Here is a 27549-nt window from a genome sequence, read left to right as displayed (position 1 = left end):
TTGTTTTTCAATAACATGACATTAAATACGGAAGGCACTTACAAAAAACAGTTCAATTATAGACATGTCATTATATAAACGTTAACTTATCAATGACTTTTTTTTAAACGTACAGATTGATGAAGGACCAGAGATGACGGCACCCTTTGCCTTTTTACAGTACATCTCATATAAGTGGTAAAATCTACCTCGCAATACAGTAAAAACAGTATTAATAGTTATAATTGTTAATGCCCCTATTATGCTTTTACATGTATAACTTAATCTAAAAAACTTAAAATACAGAAAGCATAAAAACAAGTTGTTTATTTTTTATCACTAGTCAGTGGTTCATTTGTAATTTTTACATGTTAGGCTTTATGGTTTCTTTGTGCAAGCCCTGGTACATCTCTGTAAGACGAGTGGCCTCCCTCTGTCCTGACAGCAATGCACCATGGGTAGTGGAATAGTATTTCCGGTGGGTGGCTTCCCCAGCGAATAACACCTGTAGAGGCTGAGTGGGTAAAGAGGAAAGGAAGGATGAGGAGAGAGGTTGGAAAAAAGGAGAGGATAGAGAAGAGATATATGATATGATATACAGAAGAATATAATAGAGAAGGAGATAGGTGGATAGAGGAGAGGGCAGAGATAGAGATGAGGAGCGGCGAGAGAAAAAAAGACAAGATCTAAACAAACCAGTGAATGTCGGCATGACCCAACATATGGCATTACTGCCTCCGAGCCATGGGCTGTCATCCCAAATGGCCCCCTATACTCTACATAGCACACTGCCTTTGGCTAGAGCTCCATGGTCCCTGGGCAAAATTTGTGCACTATATAGGGAATAGTGAACGATTTAGACGCAGCCACGGGGAGCTATTTTAGGCTCTAGACAGAGTGTATCTGTCTATATGTAATAAGGCTGCTTGTGACGATCTGTCGCTCTTTTGACGGTAGGGTGGATTTCTCAAAGGTCACACTGCTCATTTAGCAGTCTTTAAGTGGCCACACACACAGTAGACACGCGCACACTCTAAGATAAGGACACATGCATCAAGTTTCAGGGGCTACGCTGCTGGCCAAGACCCATGATTCATAATCGATCCAACACGGACTGTCATGTCCCTTGCTGCCTTATTTGGTGACATAGTGATGACACAGGCACTTTGACAACATGCTACGAGTTCCTCTGGTGGCTGTAAACAAGCGTCACGCCTCCAAAGACCAATGAAAGTTTTAAAACGTCTTGCTACGGTGTGCCCTAATTAACCCGACTCAGCTGATATACACTATATCCAGTCTTGGTTTAAATACATACATATTTAACTATGTGTTATTTAAAATACTTATTTTCTGTTAGAGTATTTTCAAATAAAGTGGCCAAATCAACTTCTATTTGAAGTATTTTTAAGTATTTTCAAACGACTTCCTATAAAATATACAAAACCATTTTCAAATAGCCCTAGGACCAAACAGACCTGGGTTAAAATGCATGGAGTATTTAAAATTTAAAGAAACGTCCTCTCACTGTCAACTGCGTTTATTTTCAGCAAACTTAACATGTGTAAATATTTGTATGAACATCACAAGATTCAACAACTGAGATGTCAACTGAACAAGTTCCACAGACATGTGACTAACAGAAAGGGAATAATGTGTCCCTGAACAAAGGGGGGGGGGGGGGGGTCAAAATCAAAAGTAACAGTCAATGCAGCTGGTGGCCACACCAGATACTAAGTACTGCAGTGCGTCTCCTCCTCATGGACTGCACCAGATTTGCCAGTTCTTGCTGTGAGATGTTACCCCACTCTTCCCCCAAGGCACCTGCAAGTTCCCGGACATTTCTGGGAGGGGGGGGGAGGGGTGGCCCTAGCCCTCACCCTCCGATCCAACAGGTCCCAGACGTGCTCAATGGGATTGAGATCAGGGCTCTTCGCTGGCCATGGCAGAACACTGACATTCCTGTCTTGCAGGAAGTCACGCACAGAATGAGCAGTATGGCTGGTGGCATTGCCTGCAATGACAACAAGCTCAGTCCGATGATGCTGTGACACACTACCCTAGACCATGACGCGCCCTCCAAATCAATGTACATGCCTCGGTGTAACGCTCATTCCTTCGACGATAAATGCAAATCCGGCCATCACCCCTGGTAAGACAAAACCGCGACTTGTCAGTGAAGACCACTTTTTGCCAGTCCTGTCTGTTCCAGTGACGGTGGGTTTGTGCCAATAGGCAACGTTGCTGCCAGTGATGTCTGGTGAGGACCTGCTTTACAACAGGCCTACAAGCACTCAGTCCAGCATCTCTCAGCCTATTGCGAATAGTCAGCACCGACGGAGGGATTGTGCGTTCCTGGTGTAACTCTGGCAGTTGTTGTTGCCATCCTGTACCTGTCCCGCAGGTGTGATGGTCGGATGTACTGATCCCACGCAGGTGTTGTCACACGTGGTCTGCCACTGCGAGGACGATCAGCTGTCCGTCCTGCCTCCCTGTAGCGCTGTCTTAGGCGTCTCACAGTACGGGCATTGCAATTTATTGCCCTGGCCAGATCGGCAGTCCTCATGCCTCCTTGCAGCATGCCTAAGGCACGTTTACGCAGATGAGCAGAGACCTTGGGCATCTATATTCTGGTGTTTTTCAGAGTCAGTAGAAAGGCCTCTTTAGTGTCCTAAGTTTTCATAACAGTGACCTTAATTGCCTACCGTCTGTAAGCTGTTGGTGTCAGAACGACCGTTCCACAAGTGCATGTTCATTAATTGTTAATGGGTCATTGAACAAGCATAGGAAACCGTGTTTAAACCCTTTACAATTAGGTTATTTGGATTTTTACAAATCATCTTTGAAAGACAGGGTCCTGAAAAAGGGACATTTCTTTTTTTTTTTGCAGAGTTTAGTATTTTCAAATACAAGCCAATACTTTCCAAGTGTACTTCCAGATGCATTCCAAAATACTTACTTTGAAATGTCTTGAAAAATAATTGAAATACCCTAAATAGTATTTGAACCCAAGTCTGCATCCAGATCCAGATGTGGTTCTTACCGGAGCCTTGGTGCTCTTGGTGTAAGGCAGGGGCATGGCTAGCTTCTCCACGTCACCCCCACTGGAGCCCACCCGGGTGAAGGAGTAGGAGCCCCGGATGTAAGGGTTACTGCCCCACGACGAGCGCAGGATCCGCCTCGGCTTCGGAATGTTGGGGTTCCCTGAAGGAGGGAGAGAAAAGAACGGTGAGGTGGATGGTGAGGACGGTCAGTCCAATACAAACCCTTTGGATGGACACGGAAACATCAAGGTCCACACACACCAACGCTCTCTCACACACAGGCATGCGCGCGAACACACACACACACACAAACACACCCTCTCTTACAACTCTTCCGCAGGTGGAAATAAGCCATTGAAAACTTCCTACGGTAATGGCGATGCATGGTGAGTGATCCTCTACCAATCTCCCATAGGTGATCCTCCAACACATCCAATCCAATCTCCTGTATCGGTACTAATAAGCTATGGTCCCTCTCAGAGGCCATACACACTCACACACATACTCTAGTCTGTCTGTGATGAATGTGCTTCGTAGGGGGATTAAACCGCACTGACCTACATCAGGGGAGTGTGTCAGTGTGTGGGTAAATGAGTTCCCGTGAGTGTGTCCTTCCTATGGAAGTAAACAAAGTGAGGGCAGGAAGCGAGTATTGCTCAGAGCGGAAGGCGGGGTTTAGGGTTCACTGTGTCCGTTGGCTTGGCTGCATAGGGAGGAGTAACTGCAGTGAGGTGTGTATGTGTTTGTGTGTGTCCAGGAAAGCCTCTGACGTCATCATTAAGTGATGGTAACAGGGTCGGCGACATATGCTAAGCTTAGACCTGACTCTACTATGACCTATTTGTCAGCTAACTGGCTTGACCAGAGGATAACTTAGTCCTTGAAGGAGGACAATTGTCACTTACTGTCTGCCGTAATACCAAGCTTTGTCCACCCATGAGATGGGATGCATCCCAAATGGCAACCTATTCCCTAGTGCATTACTTTTGAGCAAGGCCCATCAGACTCTGGTCAAAAGTAGTGGACTCTGTATTTTATGTTCATTCCACAGACATACACACACACACACACCTTTATCTAAACTATTTAAAACCAGGACAGCGTTCTTATATCTCTTAACCTATTTTCTCTGTCAATATGAAACAGACTGAAGCTGTACAGAGCCACATACAGGGGGCTCATCTCTATCAATGGTCATTATTTTCTTCCCGGTGTAGGGCATCCCAAGAACGACTGTGTGTGTGTGTGTGTCTCGTCTACACTATCATTTACAGTGTTTTCCAGGGAGCAGAAACTTAATATGGTCTTAACGTAAGAGAGCAATGATTCCCGTCTCATGTAGAGAGACCCGTCGAATCGGACAATTGATTTTCTGTCAGGTTTTCTTTAAAAAAGGCCGGTTAGTCTCGACGAAAGTTATAGCCAATTTCAATTTGCTGTGTTTCTTTTTGTCATCATTACTCTTAAAAAGGGGGCTGCTCATGGGTGAAAGACAGAAATGAACAACTTGATAAAGTCGAGCAGCTATGGCATTGACTCACTCATCTCTTCTGTGAGAATACTGGGTCATTCATAAAGTATGTCTGGGATGCAAACACACAGGCAACTCCTCTACCAACTTTTGTAGGATCAGCATTTCTTCATCCCGATCCTTATTCCACCTATAAAGAGCACAGTGACTAAAACTGACCCTGGACCAGTTGTTACGGGATGCACATGTATTCAACACCTCCACTCTGCCAGACATCTATGTGACTGATTCAGCATCATCCCCCCAAAAGCCCATTCTGGGAGAGGACATAACTCAAGGCTCAGGAATGATGTCACATGATGATGTCATTTCCTGTATCTAATGTATACCTAGAGGCCCACTAAGGCTGAATAAGTGGAATTGCTCTTCAGTGCGTCACCGTGACTCACTGGGAGTACAGTAGTGATGCACCCATTCAGCCCTCAAGGTCACAGTGTGCTCGTAACAGTGTGCGTGATGTGTGTGAGAGTATTCCTGCTCTATACTGATGAGTTGAAGCACAGAGCTTGATTCATACTCAGTGAGGGAATGCTGATGATGGCCTATCTCAGTGAGTAATTTAGGTCAGTGGTCCCTCACTCCATCAAGAACATATGATTTGATTCATCAACAAGGCCTTTAAGTACCTGAAATCTAGTGTTAGTGCAAGACGTGTACAAAAGCTGCGGGTTCGATTCAGAAAACTCTGATTGTTACTACATATCACACACACACACACAAATGTCAACTGACCTATGTCAACGTCACAATGACAAACACACAGACATGCACACTGACCTGTGAAGCGTCGCAGCAGCTTGGTGCAGGTCTCAGCCACCGTCTCGTCATCGCAGCGCTCCATGAGCAGTGCCTCCTGGCCACAGATCCAGCCACTCAGCATATGGCCGTAGCGCTCGGGCGGGTACAGCACATCAAATGAGCAGATCTTACGGTACCACAGCTCCTCGGGGTAGACCGGTTGCTCCAGCTGCGCCTCGTCCTCCCACACAAACTGGATGCTGTTGCACTCGGGGCTCCAGAAGGGATCGGCGAACTCCAGGAAAATCTTGTCAGTGGTGCTGATGCCGAGCTTCTCGATGGCGAGGACTTTGTCCTCGGGCAGCGAGGGTGAGAAGAGCGCCTCATGGCGGTTCTTGAGGACGCCGAGAGAGGCGGTTACGATCACGTGGTCGGCGGGGAGCGACTCGAGGTCCTCGCACTCTACGCTGATGGGGTACGTGTGACCCGGATTGGGGTTGGGCTCACCATGGCAACGTCGGTCGTCGTTATGGTCGCCGTCGTCGTGCCGATTGTTGTTGTCGCCATGGGCGATCTCCTCCTGTCGCTGGGCGGAGTAGTTCCAGTGGACACAGCGGACGGGTTTCCCCAGGCGCATCAAGCGGGACGGAATGTCCTGCGCCAAGAGGTCCACGATCTTCATGAAGCCTCCCGGGATGACGTGGTGGGCCCCGGGGATCTCCGTCCACTCGCCGAACTCACTCAGCGAGACCTCATCCATGCTGGGGGACGAGCTCTCACAACTCTCCACCTTGGGAATGACACACATACAAACAAACAGTCAGTTCAACTCAGATCAAATTGAGCTCCTTTATCAGCTGCTCTCACAACTCTCCACCTCTTTCCATTAATCAATCAACTCATCAATCAGTGAATCAGTCAAATGTATTTGAGCTCTTTTTAATATGCAATCCTAGAAGCCCAAAGAGCAAGCAGCAGAACAGTTGAAAAACTCATTGGATGGAAGAAACCTAAAAAGAGGAACCAGACACTGGCTTTTACCGTATAGAAACACAGACAAATAAGTCGGTTCAATTCTGGTCAAATGTATATCCTCCATCTTGGTGTATCTACTTAGTTTCAAATATATACACTGCTCAAAAAAATAAAGGGAACACTTAAACAACACAATGTAACTCCAAGTCAATCACACTTCTGTGAAATCAAACTGTCCACTTAGGAAGCAACACTGATTGACAAGAAATGTCACATGCTGTTGTGCAAATGGAATAGACAACAGGTGGAAATTATAGGCAATTAGCAAGACATCCCCCAATAAAGGAGTGGTTCTGCAGGTGATAACCACAGACCACTTCTCCATTCCTATGCTTCCTGGCTGATGTTCTGGTCACTTTTGAATGCTGGCGGTGCTTTCACGCTAGTGGTAGCATGAGATGGAGTCTACCACCCACACAATTGGCCCAGGTAGTGCAGCTCATCCAGGATGTCACATCAATGCGAGCTGTGGCAAGAAGGTTTGCTGTGTCTGTCAGCGTAGTGTCCAGAGCATGGAGGCTCTACCAGGAGACAGGCCAGTACATCAGGAGACGTGGAGGAGGCCGTAGGAGGGCAACAACCCAGCAGCAGGACCGCTACCTCCGCTGTTCTGCAAGGAGGAGCAGAAGGAGCACTGCCTGAGCCCTGCAAAATGACCTCCAGCAGGCCACAAATGTGCATGTGTCTGCTCAAACGGTCAGAAACAGACTCCGTGAGGGTGGTATGAGGGCCCGACGTCCACAGGTGGGGGTTGTGCTTACAGCCCAACACCGTGCAGGACGTTTGGCATTTGCCAGAGAACACCAAGATTGGCAAATTCGCCACTGGCGCCCTGTGCTCTTCACAGATGAAAGCAGGTTCACACTGAGCACGTGACAGACGTGACAGTCTGGAGATGCCGTGGAGAACGTTCTGCTGCCTGCAACATCCTCCAGCATGACCGGTTTGGCGGTGGGTCAGTCATGGTATGGGGTGAAATTTATTTGGGGGGCCGTACAGCCCTCCATGTGCTCGCCAGAAGTAACCTGACTGCCATTAGGTACCGAGATGAGATCCTCAGACCCCTTGTGAGGTCTGGCGCGGTTGGCCCTGGGTTTCTCCTAATTCAAGACAATGCTAGACCTCATGTGGCTGGAGTGTGTCAGCAGTTCCTGCAAGAGGAAGGCATTGATGCTATGGACTGGCCCGCCCGTTCCCCAGACCTGAATCCAATTGAGCACATCTGGGGCATCATGTCTCGCTCCATCCACCAACGCCACGTTGCACCACAGACTGTCCAGGAGTTGGCGGATGCTTTAGTCCAGGTCTGGGAGGAGATCCCTCAGGAGACCATCCGCCACCTCATCAGGAGCATGCCCAGGCGTTGTAGGGAGGTCATACAGGCACGTGGAGGCCACACACACTACTGAGCCTCATTTTGACTTGTTTTAAGGACATTACATCAAAGTTGGATCAGCCTGTAGTGTGGTTTTCCACTTTAATTTTGAGTGTGACTCCAAATCCAGACCTCCATGGGTTGATAAATGTGATTACCATTGATAATTCTTGTGTGATTTTGTTGTCAGCACATTCAACTATGTAAAGAAAAAAGTATTTAATAAGAATATTTCATTCATTCAGATCTAGGATGTGTTATTTTAGAGTTCCCTTTATTTTTTCAAGCAGTGTATTTTTTTGTATTACTCTTTGATTGGCTAAAACTCCTTATTGAATTGAGGCCAAATGAACCTCCTCTATCAATGTGCTACTTAGTCCAAGTTGAATGACCTATTTATTGGCCATTATGTATTAAACTCTCGTTGGGATATCGTTTTATGGCTCAAGTCTATGAACCCAATAGCTTGTTTACCGAACTAGAGCGACAGTAAGGATGTTTTCTGCATCGGTGGCTCTGTAGCCTCAATAGAGCCTAACGTTTCCCTGAGGAAAAGTTTTAATCGTGGCCTTGGCTGCCACTAAAGGAAACTTTTGACATCAGGGGATGCATCTTAAGTGGCACATTATTCCCTAGATAGTACATAGGGTTTTGGTCAATGCTAGTGCACTACATTGGTAATATGGTGCCATTTGGGATATAGCCCTAATAATTGAGTATCGGCGGACCAGGAAATTAATTGAATAAATATACAAACATAATAAGGCTTGCAATAGCTACATTTCCTGAGGTAAATGTTGGATGCCCTGCTGTACCACAGTATGCTCTAGGTGTAATAAAAAGGGCGTCCATTTTGTTGTCCGCTGTGTTACTATTTCATTAGCAAACTGACCTTTAAGTGATCAACACTAATTTGAATCCAATGAGTCATTGGGTATAATTACAAGGAGCAAGGATCACCGACAGAACAATAACATTAACAAGCTAATTAAGCTATTGCTAACATAAACAAGATAATGTAGCTATAGCTAACAGCAATGCCAACATTAGCATTTGGGGATGGAAGTCAGAGTTTTACACTTGATTTCCTGACCTGCTTGTTCAGTTGAGTCATAAAACATGCCGTAAACTCTTATATTGTTTGAGACTAAACATAGCAGGAGCATCACATGTGCTACTTCAGCCATTGATCAGAGTATAAAGAACTGTTTTGAATCAGAACTGTGAGAGAGGCTAGAGGTGCACCAATTCTCGGCAGAGATGAGTGATTCAGAATACAGCACTGTAGATTTAATATGGGGAAAAAAAAGTCATGCCTTCATGCCTGATTTTTACAACTGTTTTTCTTGCAACACAGAGCAAACCTACATACCGAGAAGGAAACCATCATTTTCTCTAATTTATTGGATTTGCATGTTTGTCTAGGCTTACCACTGCATTCCAACCATAAACCAGAGCTCTAGCATCTTTTATTGTCTCTTACAAGGACCCCCCCCCCCCCCTCACATACACACACCCCCAGCCCTACCCACCCTCCACAAACACACACCTTGAGGTACTGCTGGAGCATGGACAGCTTGAGTCTCTTGGTGCTCTCAGAGTCGTCGGGGTCCAGCATGATCTTCTTGCGCACCACGTCCCTCGTGAACACCCCAACGCTGTTCTGGCTTTCAGCACACACAGGCTTCCCACTCTGGAAAAACTCCTGAGTCAGCTCGTACACCTAGGGAGGAGAGGGGGGGAGAAGAGGAGAGGGGTAGAGGGGATGGCAAGAGGGGAGAGAAATGTGAGTTTGATGGTCATGGTATAAGCAGTAATGAATGTGCTGAGGGACTGCATCCCAAATGACACCCTTTTCCCTTTATAGGGCACTACTTCTGACCATGGCAAATAGGGCTCTGGTCAAAAGGGTTTGTTGCCAGGGTTTGTCTGGGAGCCAGTCTGTTTTCATTCTGGTTCTACACTGGACAACCCAGAGTTTCATAGACAGGCAGTATTTTGCTACTACCTTATCCAACAGCCAAACAATCCAAAATAGCATAGAGTGTTCCTGCTACTGTGGCTATAACGGAGTCTGAACATTCAGAATCTACTGGGGTGCTTCTAAAAACGTTAAAAGGGGCAATCTGTAAGGTGATCTCTTTGTGATCACGTTGTTTGAATGCCAAATTTGCCCTTTAAAGGGTGCCGCCAGGAGAGAATTTATAACATAATTTAACACCTTGGCATGGCTACATGAGAGGGTGGACCATAGTACATTATTCAACAACAGATCGTTTTTTAATTTATCAACACTTTCTTCCGAGGTCCGTGACTTCTACAGTACAGGATATAAAGCAACATGCATGACAGAACTTCTTTATCCAAAGCACACACCTCTTTTAGAAGGAACTGCCCACTCATTGCACAATAGGGGGAGCATCATTGTGTAGGAGGTCACACAGTGAAGCGGGTAGCACTATATCCGTTGGTATTTACATGGAATTGACTAGGAAATTGTTTTTTTAATGAATATCTTCTGGTACTTAATTCCAACAATTCAACACAATTGGCAATGACCTGGTACCAATTGGTGTCTGTTTTAAAAATAAACCGTGCACCATTTCACATGTAATTTCTCAGTAAATACCTGGGATGATGCCAAATGGCAGCCTATTTCATATTTAGTGCACTACTTTTGACCCATAGGGCTCTGGTCAAAAGTAGTGCAGTATAGGCAATATGGTGCCATTTGGGATGCAGCCCTAGCCATTTCTGTGCCGTAAAATAAAGTGCAACCGTGAAGGTGTCTTATTTAAATAAGTTAAACAGTGAGCTGAAAAAAAGAGGCAGGAGGGAACTGGAGATGAGCTGTCAGTCAGTCACGAGACTGGTGATCGCCCGGGGGCCATTCCTAGGGAGTGCCGGGTTACAACAGGTAGACACCACTGGCACTGGGAAATAAGATCTATGGTAGGCTACCGCAAAGTAGCCGAAAGCCTATTCAATAGCCTGTGGGTATTCTGCCCATGTATGAGGGTGATGGGGGTAGGCTACCACAGAATATCTTTGGTTGATACAGCACCAAAACCTATGTGGCATGAGTGATACCATGTCTTGAAGCCAAAGGCATCCACCTATTCCGTAGCCTGTGCGGGTGATGTGATTCTGCCAAGTTATGTAACCACATATTATTATTGTGTGCAATAATAATAATAAAAAAAAAAAAACGTTTTTCAAGGACGCTTTTCAAGGACCCAAAGTCACGGTTGATACAGTACTGTCACGGATACCCCCCCGGTATTGCTGCTCATTCCGTTCACCAGCTCAGGAGGTCTACATCGCGGCCTTCTAGGCGTCACCGAACTGGATGAATACCACCAAACCCGGACTGTCTGTCTCATTACGCACACCTGGTTCCCATTCCCCCTGATTAGTATGTGTATATATGTGCCCTGTTCCCCATTGTCCTTGTCAATCATTGTCCTAGGACCATTGGTCTTGTGAGCACCTATGCTCAGTTTTTTTATGATTATTTAGAGGTTTACACCTCGCTCTTTTGGTTTTAGGGTAGAGAATTTAAAAACCCTATTACTTATTCATGCACATGTCTCCCCTCCTTATGCAACGTGATAAGTATAAATACATGTGTCACGTTGGGGTGTGAACGTTTAAACGTTAAAAGTTTAAATAACATTGGGATACTTAACTTTAACTATGAAACAGAAAGCATGTGTTGGAACGTGGTAACAGCTTCTTTTTCTAACAACAAAACTTTTTTTTTGCAGACACTCTTGTCCAGAGCAATTAGGGTTAAGTGTCATGCTCGAGGGCACAGACAGATTTTTCACCTCAGGGATTCGAACCAGCAACCTCTTAGTTACTGGCCCAACCTATTAACCGCTAGGCTCCCTGCCGCCCTTTACACTTAGATAGATAGTGGCTATCTAGAACCTAAAAGGGTTTTTCACCTGTCCCCATATGATAACCCTTTGAAGAACCCTTTTGGGTTCCATGTAGAACCGTTTCCACAGAGGAAAAGGGTTGCCCGTAGAACCAAAAAGGGTGCTCTTATGGGGACAGCTGAAGAACTCTTTTGGAACCTTTTTTTCTAAGAGTGTAGCCTAAACATCCTTATAAGCGCCAAGTGCGCTTGATAAATAGTGAAAATCAGCACAAAAGCAATAAATGGCATTATAAGGAGTAAGCGCCGATATGACAATAGTCAAAAATAGTCAATTATTGTCAGGTCTTGCTTACATGGTGTGTGTCTTAACGTAATTGCATCAGTTGGAGCATGTCCATGTCACATAAACAACAAAGTTGGTGAGCGCGTTACTGATGTTGTTTTTTGCTTGAGGGCCTGCTCTCTCAGTGATTACATTTTGTGCTGATAATCGTCCCATAGCATTATCACCGGCTTGTTCTATCCAAACGGTGCTGTCCCTTCCTCTCTCCGGTCTCACCGTTTCATTTGGTGGTGGCTCGGACACCTGCTCAGTGCGCACCGTTCAGGCTTTTTTGTGCTTAGGCAACTCAGATGGTGGAAAGAAATGAATCATGACATCTCTGATGATTATTCTTCTGATTCTGAGCCTCAGCCTGAACATACTGTACACCGCCGAGGCCTAAGCACAAAAAAACTAGAACGGTGAGCACTGAGCAGGTGTCCGAGCAACCACCAAATGAAACAGTGTGGATATATAGAAACAAAGTGGTGGCAACAGAGAGGGGCGCCTCGCTTCTAGTCCTTAGGAAACTTTGCAGTATATTGCTTTTTTATGTATTATTTCTTACATTGTTTGCCCAGAAAATCTTAAGTGTTATTGAACAATTACATATCAGAGCAGCGTCAACTTACCAGCACTTCGACCAGGAATATGACTTTCCCGAAGTGGATCCTTTGTCCGAACTACCCAAGGCATTTGACCTAATTCCAGAGGCTGACCCAAAACAATGCCGCCAGAGAAGTGGTAGACGGAGCGGTCTTCTGGTCAAACTTTGAAGGCGCGCAGACCATCCACCGCTTCAGAGTATATTACTCACTAATGTCCAGTCTCTAGATAACAAGGTAGATGAAATTAGGGCAAGGGTTGCTATCCAGAGAGACATCAGGTATTGTACCATACTCTCTCGTGATATGCTGTCGGAGTCGATACAGCCACCTGGATTCTTTGTACATCGCGCCAACAGGAATAAACATATTTCAGGGAAGAAGGGCGGGGTTGTATGTTTCATGATTAACGACTCATGGTGAAATTTTTTATTTAACTAGGCAAGTCAGTTAAGAACAAATTCTTATTGACAAAGACGGCCTACCCCGGCCAAACGCGGACGACGCTGGTCCAATTGTGCGCCGCCCTATGGGACTCCCAATCACAGCCGGATGTGACTCAGCCTGGAATCAAACCAGGGACTGTAGCGATGCCTCTTGCACTGAGATGCAGTGCCTTAGACCGCTGCACCACTCGGGAGCCCCCTAAACATACAGGAATTCAAGTCCTTTTGTTCACCTGACCTAGAATTCATCAATCAAATGCCGACCATATTATCTCCCAAGAGAATACTCCTCGGTTATTGTCACAGCCGTTTATATCCCCCTTCTAGCCGATACTACGACGGCCCTCAAGGAACTTCTCTGGACTTTTTGCAAACTGGGAACCATATATCCCGAAGCTGCATTTATTGTAGCTGGGGATTGTAACAAAGCAAATTTGAGAACAAGGCTACTAAATTATATCAGCATATTGACTGTAGTACGCATGCTGGCAAAACTATGTATCACTGCTACTCTAACTTCAGCAATGCATACAAGGCCCTCCCCATGCCCTCCTTTTGGCAAATCTGACCACGACTCCATTTTGCTCCTCCCTTCCTATAGACAGAAACTCAAACAGGATGTACCCGTGTTAAGAACTATTCAACACTGGTCTGACCAATCGGAATCCATGCTTCAAGATTGTTTTGATCACGTGGACTTGGACATGTTCCGGGTAGCCTTAAATAATAATATTGACGTATACGCTGATTCAGTGAGTGAGTTTATAAGGAAGTGCATAGTAGATGTTGTACCGACTGTGACTATTAAAACCTACCTTAACCAGAAACCGTGGATAGTTTGCGCAAAACTGAAAGCACGAACCACCGCATTTAACCATGGAAAGGTGACTGGGATTATGGCCAAATACAAACAGTGTAGTTATTCCCTCCGCAAGGCAATCAAACAAGTGAAATATCAGTATAGAGACAAAGTGGAGTCGCAATTCAACGGCTCAGACGCGAGACGTATGTGGCAGGGTCTACAGACAATCACGGACTACAAAAAGAAAACCAGCCACGTCACGGACACCAACGTCTTGCTTCCAGACAAACTAAACACCTTCTTTGCCCGCTTTGAGGATAATACAGTGCCACCAACGCAGCCAGTGGGCTCTCCTTCTCCTTGGCCAATGTGAGTAAGACATTTAAACGTGTTAACCCTCGCAAGGCTGCCGGCCCAGACGGCATCCCTAGCCGCGTCCTCAGAGCATGCACAGACCAGCTGGCTGCTGTGTTTACAGACATATTCAATCTCTCCCTATCCCAGTCTGCTGTCCCCACATGCTTCCAGATGGCCACCATTGTTCCTGTACCCAAGAAAGCAAAGGTAACTGAACTAAATGACTACCACTAGCACTCACTTCCATCATTATGAAGTGCTTTGACAGGCTAGTCAAGGATCATATCACCTCCACCATACCTGTCACCCTAGACCCACTTCAATTTGTTTACCGCCCCAAAAGGTCCACAGACAATGCAATTGCCATAACACTGCCCTATCCCATCTGGACAAGAGGAATACCTATGTAAGAATGCTATTCATTGACTATAGCTCATCATTCAACACCATAGTACCTTTCAAGCTCATCATTAAGCTTGAGGCCCTGGATCTCAAACCCACCCTGTGCATTTGGGTCTTGGACTTTCTGATGGGCCGTCAACCTCAGGAGGCTAAAGAAATGTTGTCACCTAAAACGCTCACAAACCTTTATAGATGCACAATTGAAAGCATCCTGCCGCCTGGTACGGCAACTGCACCGCCCACAACCGCAAGGCTCTCCAGAGGGTGGTGCGGTCTACACAATGCATCGCCGGGGGCAAACTAACAGGACACCTACAGCACCCAATGTCACAGGAAGGACCAAATGATAATCAAGGACAACAACCACCCGAGCCACTGCCTGTTCACCCCGCCACCATCCAGAAGACGAGATCAGTACAGGTGCATCAAAACTGGGACCGAAAGAATGAAAAACAGCTTCTATCTCAAGGCCATCAGACTGTTAAACATCCATCACTAACACAGAGAGGCTGCTGCCTACAGACAGACTTGAAATCATTGGCTACTTTAATAAATAGATCACTAGTCACTTTAATAATGCCACTTTAATTTAATAATGTTTACATATCTTGCATTACTCATCATGTATTTTATACCATATATTGCATCTTGCCTATGCCGCTCTGTCATTGCTCATCCATATATGTATTCCTTTACTTACAGTAAAGATTTGTAGTTTTTTTGTGTGATTAGGTAGTATTAGGTAGTTTGTGTGTATTTGTGTGTATTAGGTAGTTGTGGAATTGTTAGATTACATGTTAGATATTGCTGCACTGTCGGAACTAGAAGCACAAGCATTTCGATATACTCGCAATAACATCTGCTAACCATGTGTATGTGACCAATGCAATTTGATTTGATTTAGACTTATAGGAAAAGGCAAGGACAGAGGGGGGCATGACTTGAAAAATGTTCAAGAGCAGTTCAAATGACTGTTTTAGCTGTCCCAGAGTAAAGTTCACATTCTTTTCCCATGGAATCAGAACGTTTACGTTTATCATATCTGCACTGAGTTGCATTGTAGCCACAAAGGTCATGTGATAATATGACATGATATTCGATTCCATAACCTTATCATCTTGTCTTACCTCCCTGGTGGAATGTTTCACACACAAAGACCAGGCTCCTGTTCATTAGGCACCAAAACGGAAGAAAACAGACTGAAACGGGGAGGGACTACCCGACAAGGGCATTTTAAAATTCCTTAGCAAAACTTGAAAACCTTTTCTGTTGCATGACCTAATGACCCCGACCCAGGATGCAGCACACCTTTGTTGACAATATAAAACAGCCTCCGGTTGAAATGGGATCCTCAAGAAACACATTTTTCGAAGACTAAATAAAACGTACAGCTATTTCTTGTCCGTTGCCTCACAGTCACGAAACACTAGACCTAAACCAACAGGATGTCTACGTACCGCACATCGTCATGCGAAACAAAACAACAAGTCAGCCTTGTTATGCTAATCCTACAGCTTAGTTAATTATGCTGATTTCCAGGTGGATTAGCGCAGTTGTAATGATACATGGTGGGGATAACCGTTTTCTGCTACTGTAAGGATGCACGTCGGGGGGGTTAGCCTAATGCATAGCGATGCTCTGCTGTGTCGATGCTGCTGCAGCACAGAGGTATGCAGACTGACACGCAAGCAATCAGGAGAAAAGCATTGATCACACTGTATGTTGCAGCTCCCTAATTATTACCAACGATGGTTTTAGTATGAAGATATGTAGAAGCGGCTTCCAGTAGGACTCCTCAATCGCGCTTGTCGGCGATGCCATGGAGACGTTGGCTAGCTAAGCTCATGCGCAGAAACACGTTATCGGGTATTGCGGTCGTCTCACGCCGAACTGTGCATGCGCAGTCCGTCTAAATCGAAAGGCACTCCTTAGACACTAAGTCATTTTGAACACTTTCACCATGTTGTAGTCATAACAAGTTCAGTTACTTATCGGCTCGAATCGAAGACGTGCTTTTAGATTTCAAGAAAATCAACAGCTGAAAAGGAAGAATTTTCCCACTTCTCTCATGAACTTCTCAGAAGTCTCGCAATGTTGCGCCTCTGGGTTTAGAAACTCTGCGTTATAACCGTGTATTATTCCTGTTCGTACAGTGTGTCCATAAAGGACCGGGTGCTGCTGTGGAGAATGCTGTGTGAAGGTGAATAGAGAAAGTGCTTCTGTGTTCAAGTGCCTTGAAATGGTTCCAGTTCCGTAAGCGTTCCCGAACATCCGACGTCACCACAAGCTTGATTACACCTCTTTCTGGCCCACCCAATGTGAATCCTTTAAGAACTGACTGGCATGTGTTCTTTATTGGCAACTTTGCTGCTTGCAACACTTATGGAACGGAACTATTGCGAGATTTACTCAGGAACACAGACAAAGGGAAGTGTGTCGAAAGCGTCCCCCTTTGCTCTACACCGTGTCTAATTGCACAGATCTGAATGGTAGTGGGGGGGAAGCCAATGTTGTGTGACTAACACAACTCTCTGAGGTAGCTGAACACGCTTCACTGGACCACGGTGAGTTTCCCTGCAAGCCTGTATTGAACACACACGCACCTGTATTGAACACACACACACACCTGTATTATACACACACGCACCTGTATCATACACAATTGCACCTGTATTATACACAATTGCACCTGTATTATACACACATACACCTGTATTATACACACATACACCTGTATTACACACACATACACCTGTATTACACACACTCGCACCTGTATTATACACACTCGCACCTGTATTATACACACTCACCTGAGCATATGTGCCACTGTGTACGTACAGTATCTACATTCAGTCATGGGTGGCTCCCTTCATGTGCACACATCAGTGGTAATCTGGACACACACACACACACACACCTCTCTACCCTCACCTCATTGTAGAGGTCACTGAACTCCTCGACCAGGTCCTTGGGGATCCTGGTACCGCTGTTGGTCTGGTAGTGGGCCACGCCGTTCTTGGTGTACAGGCTGATACGGCCCACGCTGTGCTCGCCGTCCGTGGTGTGCTCCAGCAGCCCGTTGTCCTCCGCCAGGTGGTACACCGGGTTCCCGTTAGCGCCATGGATCCAGGTGGCGCCGAGCTCCAAAGTCGTTTGTCCTGGAATAGAGAGAGGAGAATAAGATGAAGAAGAATGTGGTCCTCTCTTTAGCTCAGTTGGTACAGCATGGCGTTTGCAATGCTAGGATAGTGGGTTGGATTCCTGGGACCATACATACAAAATGTAAGCTTTGGATAAACGCATCTGCTAAATGGCCTAAAAATATATAATAGACTTAGTCTCTGTCCCAATATGAAACAATGTTTTGGCATAGCAAGTAGTGGGGATTTTGGGACAGGCCTAGGTTCTGGTCAAAAGTAGTGCAATATATTGGGAATAATGTGCCATATCAGATGCACCTTTGGGGTTACACTTACAAACTTTGTTTATCTACCCCCAAGAACTTGATTGTTTGTGTCAATTCATTTGGGAATAAGTTGAATGGAATGGAACTTGAATTCAATTAAATAAACAGAGAAGTGAGAACAGGAAGTTGTTTTAATGGAATGGAAGTGCAAAGGAAGTGCAATTAGAGGGAGTCAAGTCAAAGAATGTGACTGCAGCCTACAGGACATTTTGAGGGTGCCACAACCACCTATTCGAGAGATACTTGTGATTGAAACGACTTCGTAGAGAATGAGGAACAGGGATAAATATAGATATTTTTAAATATTGAATTAAAGCCATGTATGGCAATGGGAGTAATCTTCTAACTTGTTCAGCTCAAAGGGGATTTCGCAGGACTAACCACACATCCATCCGAGAGATAGAGACAAATTCCCCAATCACATTTCACATTTTTGAATTGGGAAAGCTTAATTGGACTTTGCAAAGCACACATTCTGATCCAGTGTTATTTTGGGAAGGCTTTTAGCATTAGCACTGATAGCGTAGCCCCATAGAGAATAGACGGGGGGGGGGGGGGGACTGTTTGACAGCTAGATGCGAGTGCGGGGGAAACAACCTGATGATTACACACAGACATGTCGAATGTCTCAGTGAGTGAGGTTTCAGCTTACAGAAAATGTAAATTATTCAAGAAACAAAAAAACACCCATTCAGTCATAACCCATGAAATTCAAAGGTTGGGTTTAGCATAATTTCCACCGCGTGTTGTTTCCTCACTCACTCTTTGTACTGTAAGGTTCACAGCGTCATGTCTTACCGTGCTGAATGCTTTGAACTCTCCCTCCGACGCGGTCTGACGCCTCTAGGACTGTGACATCCGTGAAGCCGCTCTCCAGGAGGCTCTTGGTAGCTGCGAGGCCGGCCAAGCCCGCGCCGATCACTACTATTCGAGGCTGTCGACGAGTGCGGAGGTCTCTACTAAGGGGGTCATCAGTGCTGTCTGAAGATATTTCGCAACTTTGCATGCCGTCCAAGCTCCTCTTCTAGGGGGTCTGAGGGGGAAGCAGAAACAGAGAAACCGTTAGTTAAAAACAAGGAGAGCCTTGGGGGGGGTCTAGCGGAGTAAAGCGCTGACTGTGGAACCCATACCGCTGCCAGCACGGGTTCGAATGGGACTCCTTGCCCTCTCATTCTTCCTCACTGTCCTGTCCAATAAACATGAATGGAATGGGACCGCACACAACAACAACAACAAAAACAAACAAAGCAAGTCAGTTTCACGCGGGCAAGATGAGGACAGAAAGTATCTTTTCACACAGGGTAAGATAGCATCCTTGGGTATCGGTGGGTACTCGATGGAGTGTTTTCAGTTCAAAGTAAAGGCCTCCGTACACAGTACTTGACCACAAACCCTCTTTCAGATCAAATACCCGTTATGACATCAATCCGTTCCGGAAACAGAATTCCATCACGCCTTCCCAAGTACGCATACTTTGAGTGTGAAAGGGGAACAGGTTCATCACGTTATTACAACAGGTTTTGATATTTCGTGGCCTAGTGTGGTCTAGCTGTCTAAGCCACTGTGTCTGGAAAACATACCTACCCTAGACCTGATTAAAAACACCTCACTGTTACATGGCTAACAAGTAGCTGCGCTGTGTAGTTGGGGCTTATTATATTTAAGCAATAAGGCCTGAGGAGGTGTAGTACATGGCCAATATACCATGGCTAAGGGCTGTTCTTATGCACGACGCAATGTGCCTGTATATTACCCATATACCACAAACCCCTGAGGTGCCTTATTGCTATTGTAAACGGGTTACCAACGCAATTAGAGCAGTAAAAACACATGTTTTGCCATGCCCGTGGTATACGGTCTTGAACCACTCAGTGTATAATAACGTACAGACAACTGTGTCTGAGGCAACCAACGCAAAAAGGGAGCATACTGTATTTAAAGCGCATCTCGCTGATTCCATTATACTAATCTAATATTGTCTCGAAACAAAAACGCTAAGCAACACCAAATGAACGAGGCCCATTCGGGTCCTTAATGGACTGTTTTGGGGCGACAGGGCATTGCAGGGTCGAAACGTTGAGGTGAAATGAAACACGTTTTTCCCCTCACAGACTTCCTTCCACCTCTCTCATTGAGTAGTGGTAGTGTGTGTGTGTGTGTGTGTGTATACGCAAGTGAGCTGAACTGTACCCCAGCACCTTTGCCAAATGGAAAATAGGCACATTTGACACAAAGCAGGCAGAGGAAGAAAGGACACAGGAGAAGAAGAGAGAGAAAGAAAGAGGGGGATTTTTTTTTAGGAAAAGCAAGGAGAGTCAAAGAGAAAAAAGTATGTCTGTGTGAGAAAGATGAAGAGGAGATGGAGGGACCAGGGAGGAAAATGCAATTATGAAACAGACTAAACAGAGTAGTAATGTGTTCCATTCCCCCCTCCATCTTTCAATTGTTGCATCCCTGAGAGCACCCCCCCCCCCCAGATGTGAGACCAGCTACCTTCAGTTCCTACATGTGACGCACTGCACTCCACTCCCCTCTCCCCCAAAAAACATCCCCGCTCTGTCACCGTGGCAACGCTGCTGCACATGGAAATGCTGCTGCACCATACTGAGAAATGTCTCGCAATACACACAAGAAAAAGGCCGTTTCTCCGGGAATCGGGGTCAAAGGGTCAAACCGGTTCAGTGAATCCGTTACCCCTTCTATTTAGAACTGTAGCTCCGTCTGAAGCATGCTGCTCATCTGAGCTTCCCGAAGGTTTGCTGTTTCCTGTTTCAAATCACACCATATTGGTACACAAAGTGCAAGAGGATGCAGCCAAAACGACAAACCAATTTGAGTACACTTACTATCACCCAGACCAAAATGTGGATTATAAACTGGGCGGTTTCAGCCTTGAATGCTGATTGGCTGAAAGCTGTGGTATATCAGACCGTATTCAATGGGTATGACAACTTTTTTTTTTTATTGCTTTAATTAGGTTGGTAACCAGTTTATCATAGCAATAAGGCCCCTCGGGTGTTGCCAATATACCACGGCTAAGGGCTGTAACTAGGCACTCCGCGTTGCCATAATATAATGGCCATATACCACACCCATTCGGGCCTTATTGCTTAATCATATCACATGCAGTGTAGAAACTCTGGGAACTAACTGTCTCTTTACACAATGTGTCATGGGCAAGGCGTCTCTTCGAAACCGGTTTCAAACTAGCTGTGTGTAATAAGGCTTGAATAGAGTACACAGTGGGTGTGTTTACACAGGCATTTTTTCACTAATTTGTATTTTGACTAATCAGATCAGCTCTGAAAAAGATCTGATGTAAAAAGATCTGATGTGATTGGTCAAAAGACCAATTAGTGGAAAAATATCAGAATTGGGCTGCCTATGTAAACGCAGCCTAAATATCTCACGAGAGTCAGACACCAACATTACAGGCGCCAAGTGCAGTGTGGATCATATTCAAAATGCTGTACAGACTATGGGAACTAACATAGTTCACAGTGTGTCGCAGAAAGGTTAGATACATTTCAAGCACAAGCAGCAGTGATTGCAACACTAGAAGTTCAAAACCTTCTTCCCAGCTGTGTTCACCTTTAACCTCACAGCTGTCTGCATCCCAAGACTGAGAGTGTTAACTTAGTAGTGGGAAATGATCATCGTAGCAGGCTGAGAAGGAAGAAAAACATGTCTGGACAAGTGCTAGCTGGCTGGGATGCATCCCAAATGGCACCATATTACCTATATAGTGCACTACGTAGGGAATAGGGTTCCATTTGGGATGTGTCCTCTTTCTGCATCTGTTTTGTAGCACTTTACAAAGGTCAAAAGTAGTTGTAATATATAGGGAATAGGGTGTCATTTGGGATGTTTTCTCTGTCTGCATCGATTTCTTCACATTTTATATGTTTACATACCCTACATTGCTCATCTCATATGTATTTACTGTACTCAATACCATCTACCGCATCTTGCCTATGCCGTTCTGTACCATCACTCATTCATATATTTTTATGTACATATTCTTCACCCCTTTACACTTGTGTGTATAAGGTAGCTGTTGTGAAATTGGTAGGTTAGATTACTCGTTGGTTATTACTGCATTGTCGGAACTAGAAGCACAAGCATTTCGCTACACTCACATTAACATCTGCTAACCATGTGTATGTGACAAATAAAATGAGATTTGATTCATTTGACTGTGATGCCTTACCTGGAATATTCACACGATCCTGAAAAGTGCTGATCATATCTCAATTAACTCGATCAACAAAGTTGTGGTATTTGTCACAGATGACAAACATTTAATTATAAAAAAAAGCATAATGCAGTGATATTACTTATCATTTCAGAATGGATTCTCATTTGGCATAGCAATGGCGGTTTCTACGTATATAGGCCATGTTTAGGAACAGAGGATTAGTCTTGTGGCCTTGAGGCATGGAACGAATAGCCTCAACCGAGCAGCAGGGGGGGGACCTTATCAGCAAGAATTGAGTGCCTACACACACATACTGTAACATCCCTCTGTTTGAGCAGGCTAAACTAGCTAGCTGCATTAGCTAGCTAAGTAAATTAATCCCTCCCTCCCTCATTTTGGAATAAATGCATTTGTTCAAAACTGTGCTACTATTGTCTTTCTCTCTCTGAGTCAACAACTCACCAAATTGTATGCACTGTAGTACTAGCTGGCTGTAGCTTATGCTTTCAGTGCTAGATTTGTTCTCTGATCCTTTGATTGGGTGGATAACATGTCAGTTCATGCTGCAAGAGCTCTGATAGGTTGGAGGATGTCTTCCGGAAGTTGTCATAATTACCGTGTAAGTCTATTGGAGGGTGTGAGAACCATGAGCCTCCTAGGTATTTGTGTTGAAGTCAATGTACCCAGAGGAGGCCCGAAGCTAGCTGTCCTCCGGCTACAACATGGTGCTATCCTACAGAGTGCTGTTGAGGCTACTGTAGACCTTCATTGCAAAACACTGTTTCAATAAATTATTTGGTGACGTGTATATATTTAGTTCAGTTTTATAACAAAAAGTATACCTTTTTAAATGTTTCACTGTTTTTATGAAATTCACTGAGGACGGTCCTCCCCTTCCTCCTCTGAGGAGCCTCCACTGGTAAACACACGAACACACACACTAATAATGCTCCCGATAATGACGATCCTAATTATGACAACATTCATCCATTTCTTTGGGCTAATAGGCATCCCCGGGTCACCTCACAACTGAAACGATGGTGGAGTTAAGAGTCAGCTGACTAAGTGCCTGCGGGCTGAGGAAACAATGAAAAGGTATTTTTATTGCTCATGATTGTCTTTGATTGTCATGATTGAAATGTTGACACACACCAACACACACGTGCTCTTCTCATTTGTGGTGCAGCTTGTTTCACGGACCCCAAAAAAATACAAAAGTAAGTTGTTGTAATGTAATTGAAATGAGAGGTAACGGGGGATGAAATGGACCTCTTGCTAAGTTCAGGCAGACACATGTAAGATAAGCCACGAGCACACCGCGGGCCTCCGTGAGGATACAGCGGGGTGTGATGTCTCAGTGACCTTATTGTAGGTCACTGAGACATTTCCTGTTGACCCGGGAGGAGGACCCACAGTGGAGCTCACCCAAGGCCGATAAGGTAAAGGCGTCCGCACGCTTCCCAGCCAAAACAGCCCAGAAGAGTTTGTGCATATACTATGACGACATTGTGACGTTTTTTTTTCCCATTCGTTTTTGACGTCGGTGAAGGTTTTTTTCACTTCCAGCCGAAGTTTGGAGCTGAAGTCTACGCCCCGTTCGTCGGTGATTGGTCAACAGTAGGGATTCTTCAATAAAGTCTTTGTTGTCATTCAACGAGAGACGACTCATTTTCATGCACATCTTTTCATTGATAACTACGGCATCAAACGTCTTAGCTAGATTAAAAATTAGGCCACTAAGATCTCCTCTTGGTACCAGGGGGCAGTATTTTCATTTTTTGGAGAAAAAAAAAAACGTTCCCGTTTTAAAACAGGATATTTTGTCAGGAAAAGATGCTAGAATATGCATATAACAGCTTTGGTTAGAAAACACTCCAACGTTTCCAAAACTGTAAAGATATTGTCTGTGAGTATAACAGAACTGATGTTGCAGGCGAAAGCCTGAGAAAAATCCAATCCGGAGGTGCCCCAGGTTTTGAAAGCGCTGTGTTCCAATGACTCCCTATTCAGCTGTGAATGTACCAACAGTAGCGATGATCACGCTCCCGCATGCGGGTTTGGGAGTCACAAAAGGTTAATTCGGACTATTCTGAGGAAGTCTACACTGGCTAAGACGTCTCAAAATTAACAAACACCACTATTTCCGCTTTTTTTCCTAATTTTATTTTTAGGGCCAAATCCAAAATGTGGAGATCTTTTTTTGTTATTAGTGCTAAGGCTGAGTCCTCAATCTGTGTTAGGGCTGCCTCATCAAGTGAGAGGGAATACGAGATGAAAAAGATTAAGCAAACACGTTTCCCCATGTGTTCCTTCCCCCGTCCCCACAACACAAGGTGACACGCCTAAACAGGCAAAGTACCCCTACTCATCCTTAAGACTACAGTCACTCTACAGAGGCATGTAAGCCTAGCGGTTAGAGGTCTCTGGTTCAAAACCCCTGAGGCGAAAAGGTGGAAAAATCTGCAGTTCTGCCCCAGTTAACCACCAACAACTGCTCCCCCGAGTGCCGTGGACATTGATTAAGAGAGGTGGGGTTAAATACGCAAGACACATTTCGGTTGAATGCATTCAGCGTGCAACCGGCTAGGTATCCCCCTTTCCCAGAGGCTAGAAGGGCCTGTGACTATGTAATAAATGAGACACAGAGGGTCCCAAATAGCGCACAACTTGGGGCCCCGGTCAGAAGTAGTGCACTGTATTGGGAATAGGGTGCCATTTGGGACAAACTGTTAGCGGGCCCTGGATTCCTTCAGTGATTCTGAAGAAAGATTACAAAAATCGGAAAGGAAAGGAAGTAACAGAAAAGCCTGCTCGTGACATATGCCTCTCCAAAGCTTTATTCCTGCATCCACATTTACTTGGGAAGCAATCGGTGATGCGTATGCAAGCACTACCATAAATCACTGTGTAAAAATGGCATAACACGCAAACTCAGCCTTAAATTTCAGAATCACAGGAGAGCAAAAAGATATTGAACGTCCCAGAACAGTGTATTTACAGTGTTGCATATACAGTGAAGCTACTATGATACTACTATACTTTACTACAAAACAGCTGTAAGATTGTTTAAGATCACAGAATGGGGTTGCTGTTTCACAGGTCACATACACGCTCTGTCACACTCACGTGTGCATGTGCACACCCACACAGACACACACTTCTTTCTCTCTCTCTCTCTCTCCTTGGACCTAGACATAGAGCCGCTGTGATTCTATTATCCCTGGCCGGTGAATGCACTCGCCACATGTCACCACTCCTCTCTCACCCGTCATGCCGCAGCATGCAGATTAATGGGGGGCTGGACCCGGGGTGGGGAACTCTACAGGGTGTGACCTAGAAACGAGCAACCTAGCCTACATTTGACTGACGTGGCTCGAGTTTGCTCTTTCCAGGGGCGGGCCAGGGCATAAAAGGGACTGTAAGGTTAAAAACAATCAGTCTGCCTGTCATTTGTTGAGTTGTAAGGTCACCACAACACCCTTTTCCTTCCCAAATACCAGCCTTCCTAAAAAATACATGTAAAAAAAAACACACACACCATTCCTCCATCCATCTCCTCCTCATCTGCACTTCAGTCCACTCCACAGCTGCTTTCATGCCATACCCGACAACCCTGGAACATCTCTGGTCTGGATCAAACCCCCTAGTGTGCCCTACGGTGCTTGCTAGTGTGGCAACATGACATCTCACTTCCTCAAAACCTCAGACATCAAAAAGGACAAGAGCCCTCTAGCCTTAGGGGCCCAGGCCCCGTGCCAGACAGGCCCCAGACATTCCACACCTCTCTCCCAGCTCCGGTGTTCCAGAGCTGGGATGTTAGGGCTAGGGGACGGCCTCTGGCTGGCAGTGCTAGAACGGATGCTTGGGTGTCATCCATTCTGGAGCCATATAAACAGGAGTGTGGTGCTCCTAGGACTAGAGTGGCAATGCCAAAGGTAAGCAGCAGTTAAACGGGTACCGCCCCGTCAGGGGAACAGGTTGGAATGCGCTCCTTCACGGCAGTATTCATTTGTGTACACCGTACCAAAACACTTTGCAACCGAAAATGCAAATGAGTGTTTCGTATTGGACAAATTCAGAGTATTCCCTCCCTATTTCAGTCTGTTTTCTTACATTTGGTGCCGAGTGAAGACCCAGGTTGCAATAAACTCATTCACAAGCAAAAAGGGCAGGGACAGGAAGGGAGATTATCAAGTCAGGTGGTGCACAATGGACAGTAGTGCCTTTTGAAAAGGTTGAAAACAAAGAGCGGTAATTCTGAATGGTGAAGATATGTGGATACCACCCGACAGCATGGAGTTCAGACAGATCATATTATTTACCTCACGTAATGATAATACTTCACTTGATTTCTAGAACAAGGCTATCACACCTTCAGGCAATGTGCATATGCTGGTAATTATTAATGCATAAACTAGTGGAATTTCGCAAGAACCGATGTGGTTATTTTTTGTCCATCTATTTTCTTATTCATTGGGTTACAGATAAGTGGCTGGGATTTAATCAAGTTACAATAGCATTGTAAAACAAGTCAATTGAATGAAATGATATTGCATCCCATTAATATTCTATTCAATTCATTAAAAAATGAAGAGGGATAAATAATACAGGCAAGATAGAGACGGAAAGAGAGAGAAAATGTCACTGAAATGATCTCAAGTTTATTTTGCTGACCACAGAGAAAGTAGCCTTGAGTTCCAGACAGGCTATGCACGGCTATGTGTATCTCATCCTCTGCCACGTAATAGTCAATGTGGCAACACAGACCACAGTTGGAAACAAAGAAGAACGACTGGTTCTTTTCCTGTGAGATATCCTGATTCCCTGTAACCATTCAACCGGGAGACATATCGAGTCAAAACGGAATAGAAAATATAATATAATACACATTTTTACACAGAATGAAACTTAGGCTATAGCCATAATGCTTTGAAGATCTAACCGCATAATTTCACAAAGCGATGTGAATAATGGAATTGCGATCATTTGCGTTATATTTTATTGGCCTAATACAGCGGCACATAATTCAACATTTGGCATAAATAGACTTCGCCTACAACAAGTACACACCATAGCCTACTGACAGCTGCAGCTCAGCTGTTTACTTCTTTGCTGTCCACAATGTTGATGAATATTATAACCTGCGACAAATGGCGTTTCACATGTTTTACCTTCTACGAAACAAGCTTGATTTCAGGAGGCGCTCATTACCTGACTCCGTTAGTCTTCAGTTTTAAACGTGAGAATTCTCCTCTTTTCCTTTGTGTTTTCCTCGTACCCGGCTCCGCTTTGTATTTATGTGCCTAGAAACCAGAAGCAGCCAGTTCCCTGTTGCCGCTGCCTCCCTGCTTAAAGGAGCA

At 45.0% G+C, this 27549-nt stretch overlaps 1 protein-coding gene across 2 annotated transcripts; it reads right to left on the bottom strand.

Annotated features, from left to right (window-relative positions):
* LOC110498677 (spermine oxidase) lies at positions 1-27549 on the bottom strand. Of its 2 annotated transcripts, none has more exons than XM_036954440.1 (7): positions 27401-27549; positions 18790-19024; positions 17457-17683; positions 9252-9425; positions 5332-6082; positions 3023-3183; positions 1-493 (listed from the first exon to the last, which is right to left on the bottom strand). In XM_036954440.1, exons 2-7 carry the CDS (start codon positions 18995-18997, stop codon positions 344-346), a joined length of 1671 nt encoding a protein of 556 aa, XP_036810335.1. In that variant the 5' UTR covers positions 18998-19024; positions 27401-27549; the 3' UTR covers positions 1-343. The 2 variants fall into 2 exon arrangements, with proteins under 2 accessions (XP_036810335.1, XP_036810336.1); XM_036954441.1 differs by lacking the exon at positions 27401-27549 and adding an exon at positions 27260-27370.

This window comes from Oncorhynchus mykiss, chromosome 19 (genome assembly GCF_013265735.2).
Source record: "Oncorhynchus mykiss isolate Arlee chromosome 19, USDA_OmykA_1.1, whole genome shotgun sequence".
NCBI classification, from domain to species: domain Eukaryota; kingdom Metazoa; phylum Chordata; class Actinopteri; order Salmoniformes; family Salmonidae; genus Oncorhynchus; species Oncorhynchus mykiss.
Note: the sequence above shows the minus strand (reverse complement) of the source record. Positions and strands in the feature narration are given on the sequence as shown.

What these genes read in the sequence shown, in the direction of transcription:
- LOC110498677 (XM_036954440.1), bottom strand. Translation starts at nt 18,997, where the DNA reads ATGCAAAGTTGCGAAATATCTTCAGACAGCACTGATGACCCCCTTAGT. An exon ending in TCAGTGACCTCTACAATGAG is followed by an intron (nt 9,426 to 17,456) that starts GTGAGGGTAGAG and finishes TCTCCTCCCTAG; the next exon opens with GTGTACGAGCTGACTCAGGA. An exon ending in TGCTCCAGCAGTACCTCAAG is followed by an intron (nt 6,083 to 9,251) that starts GTGTGTGTTTGT and finishes GTCATTCCCAAG; the next exon opens with GTGGAGAGTTGTGAGAGCTC.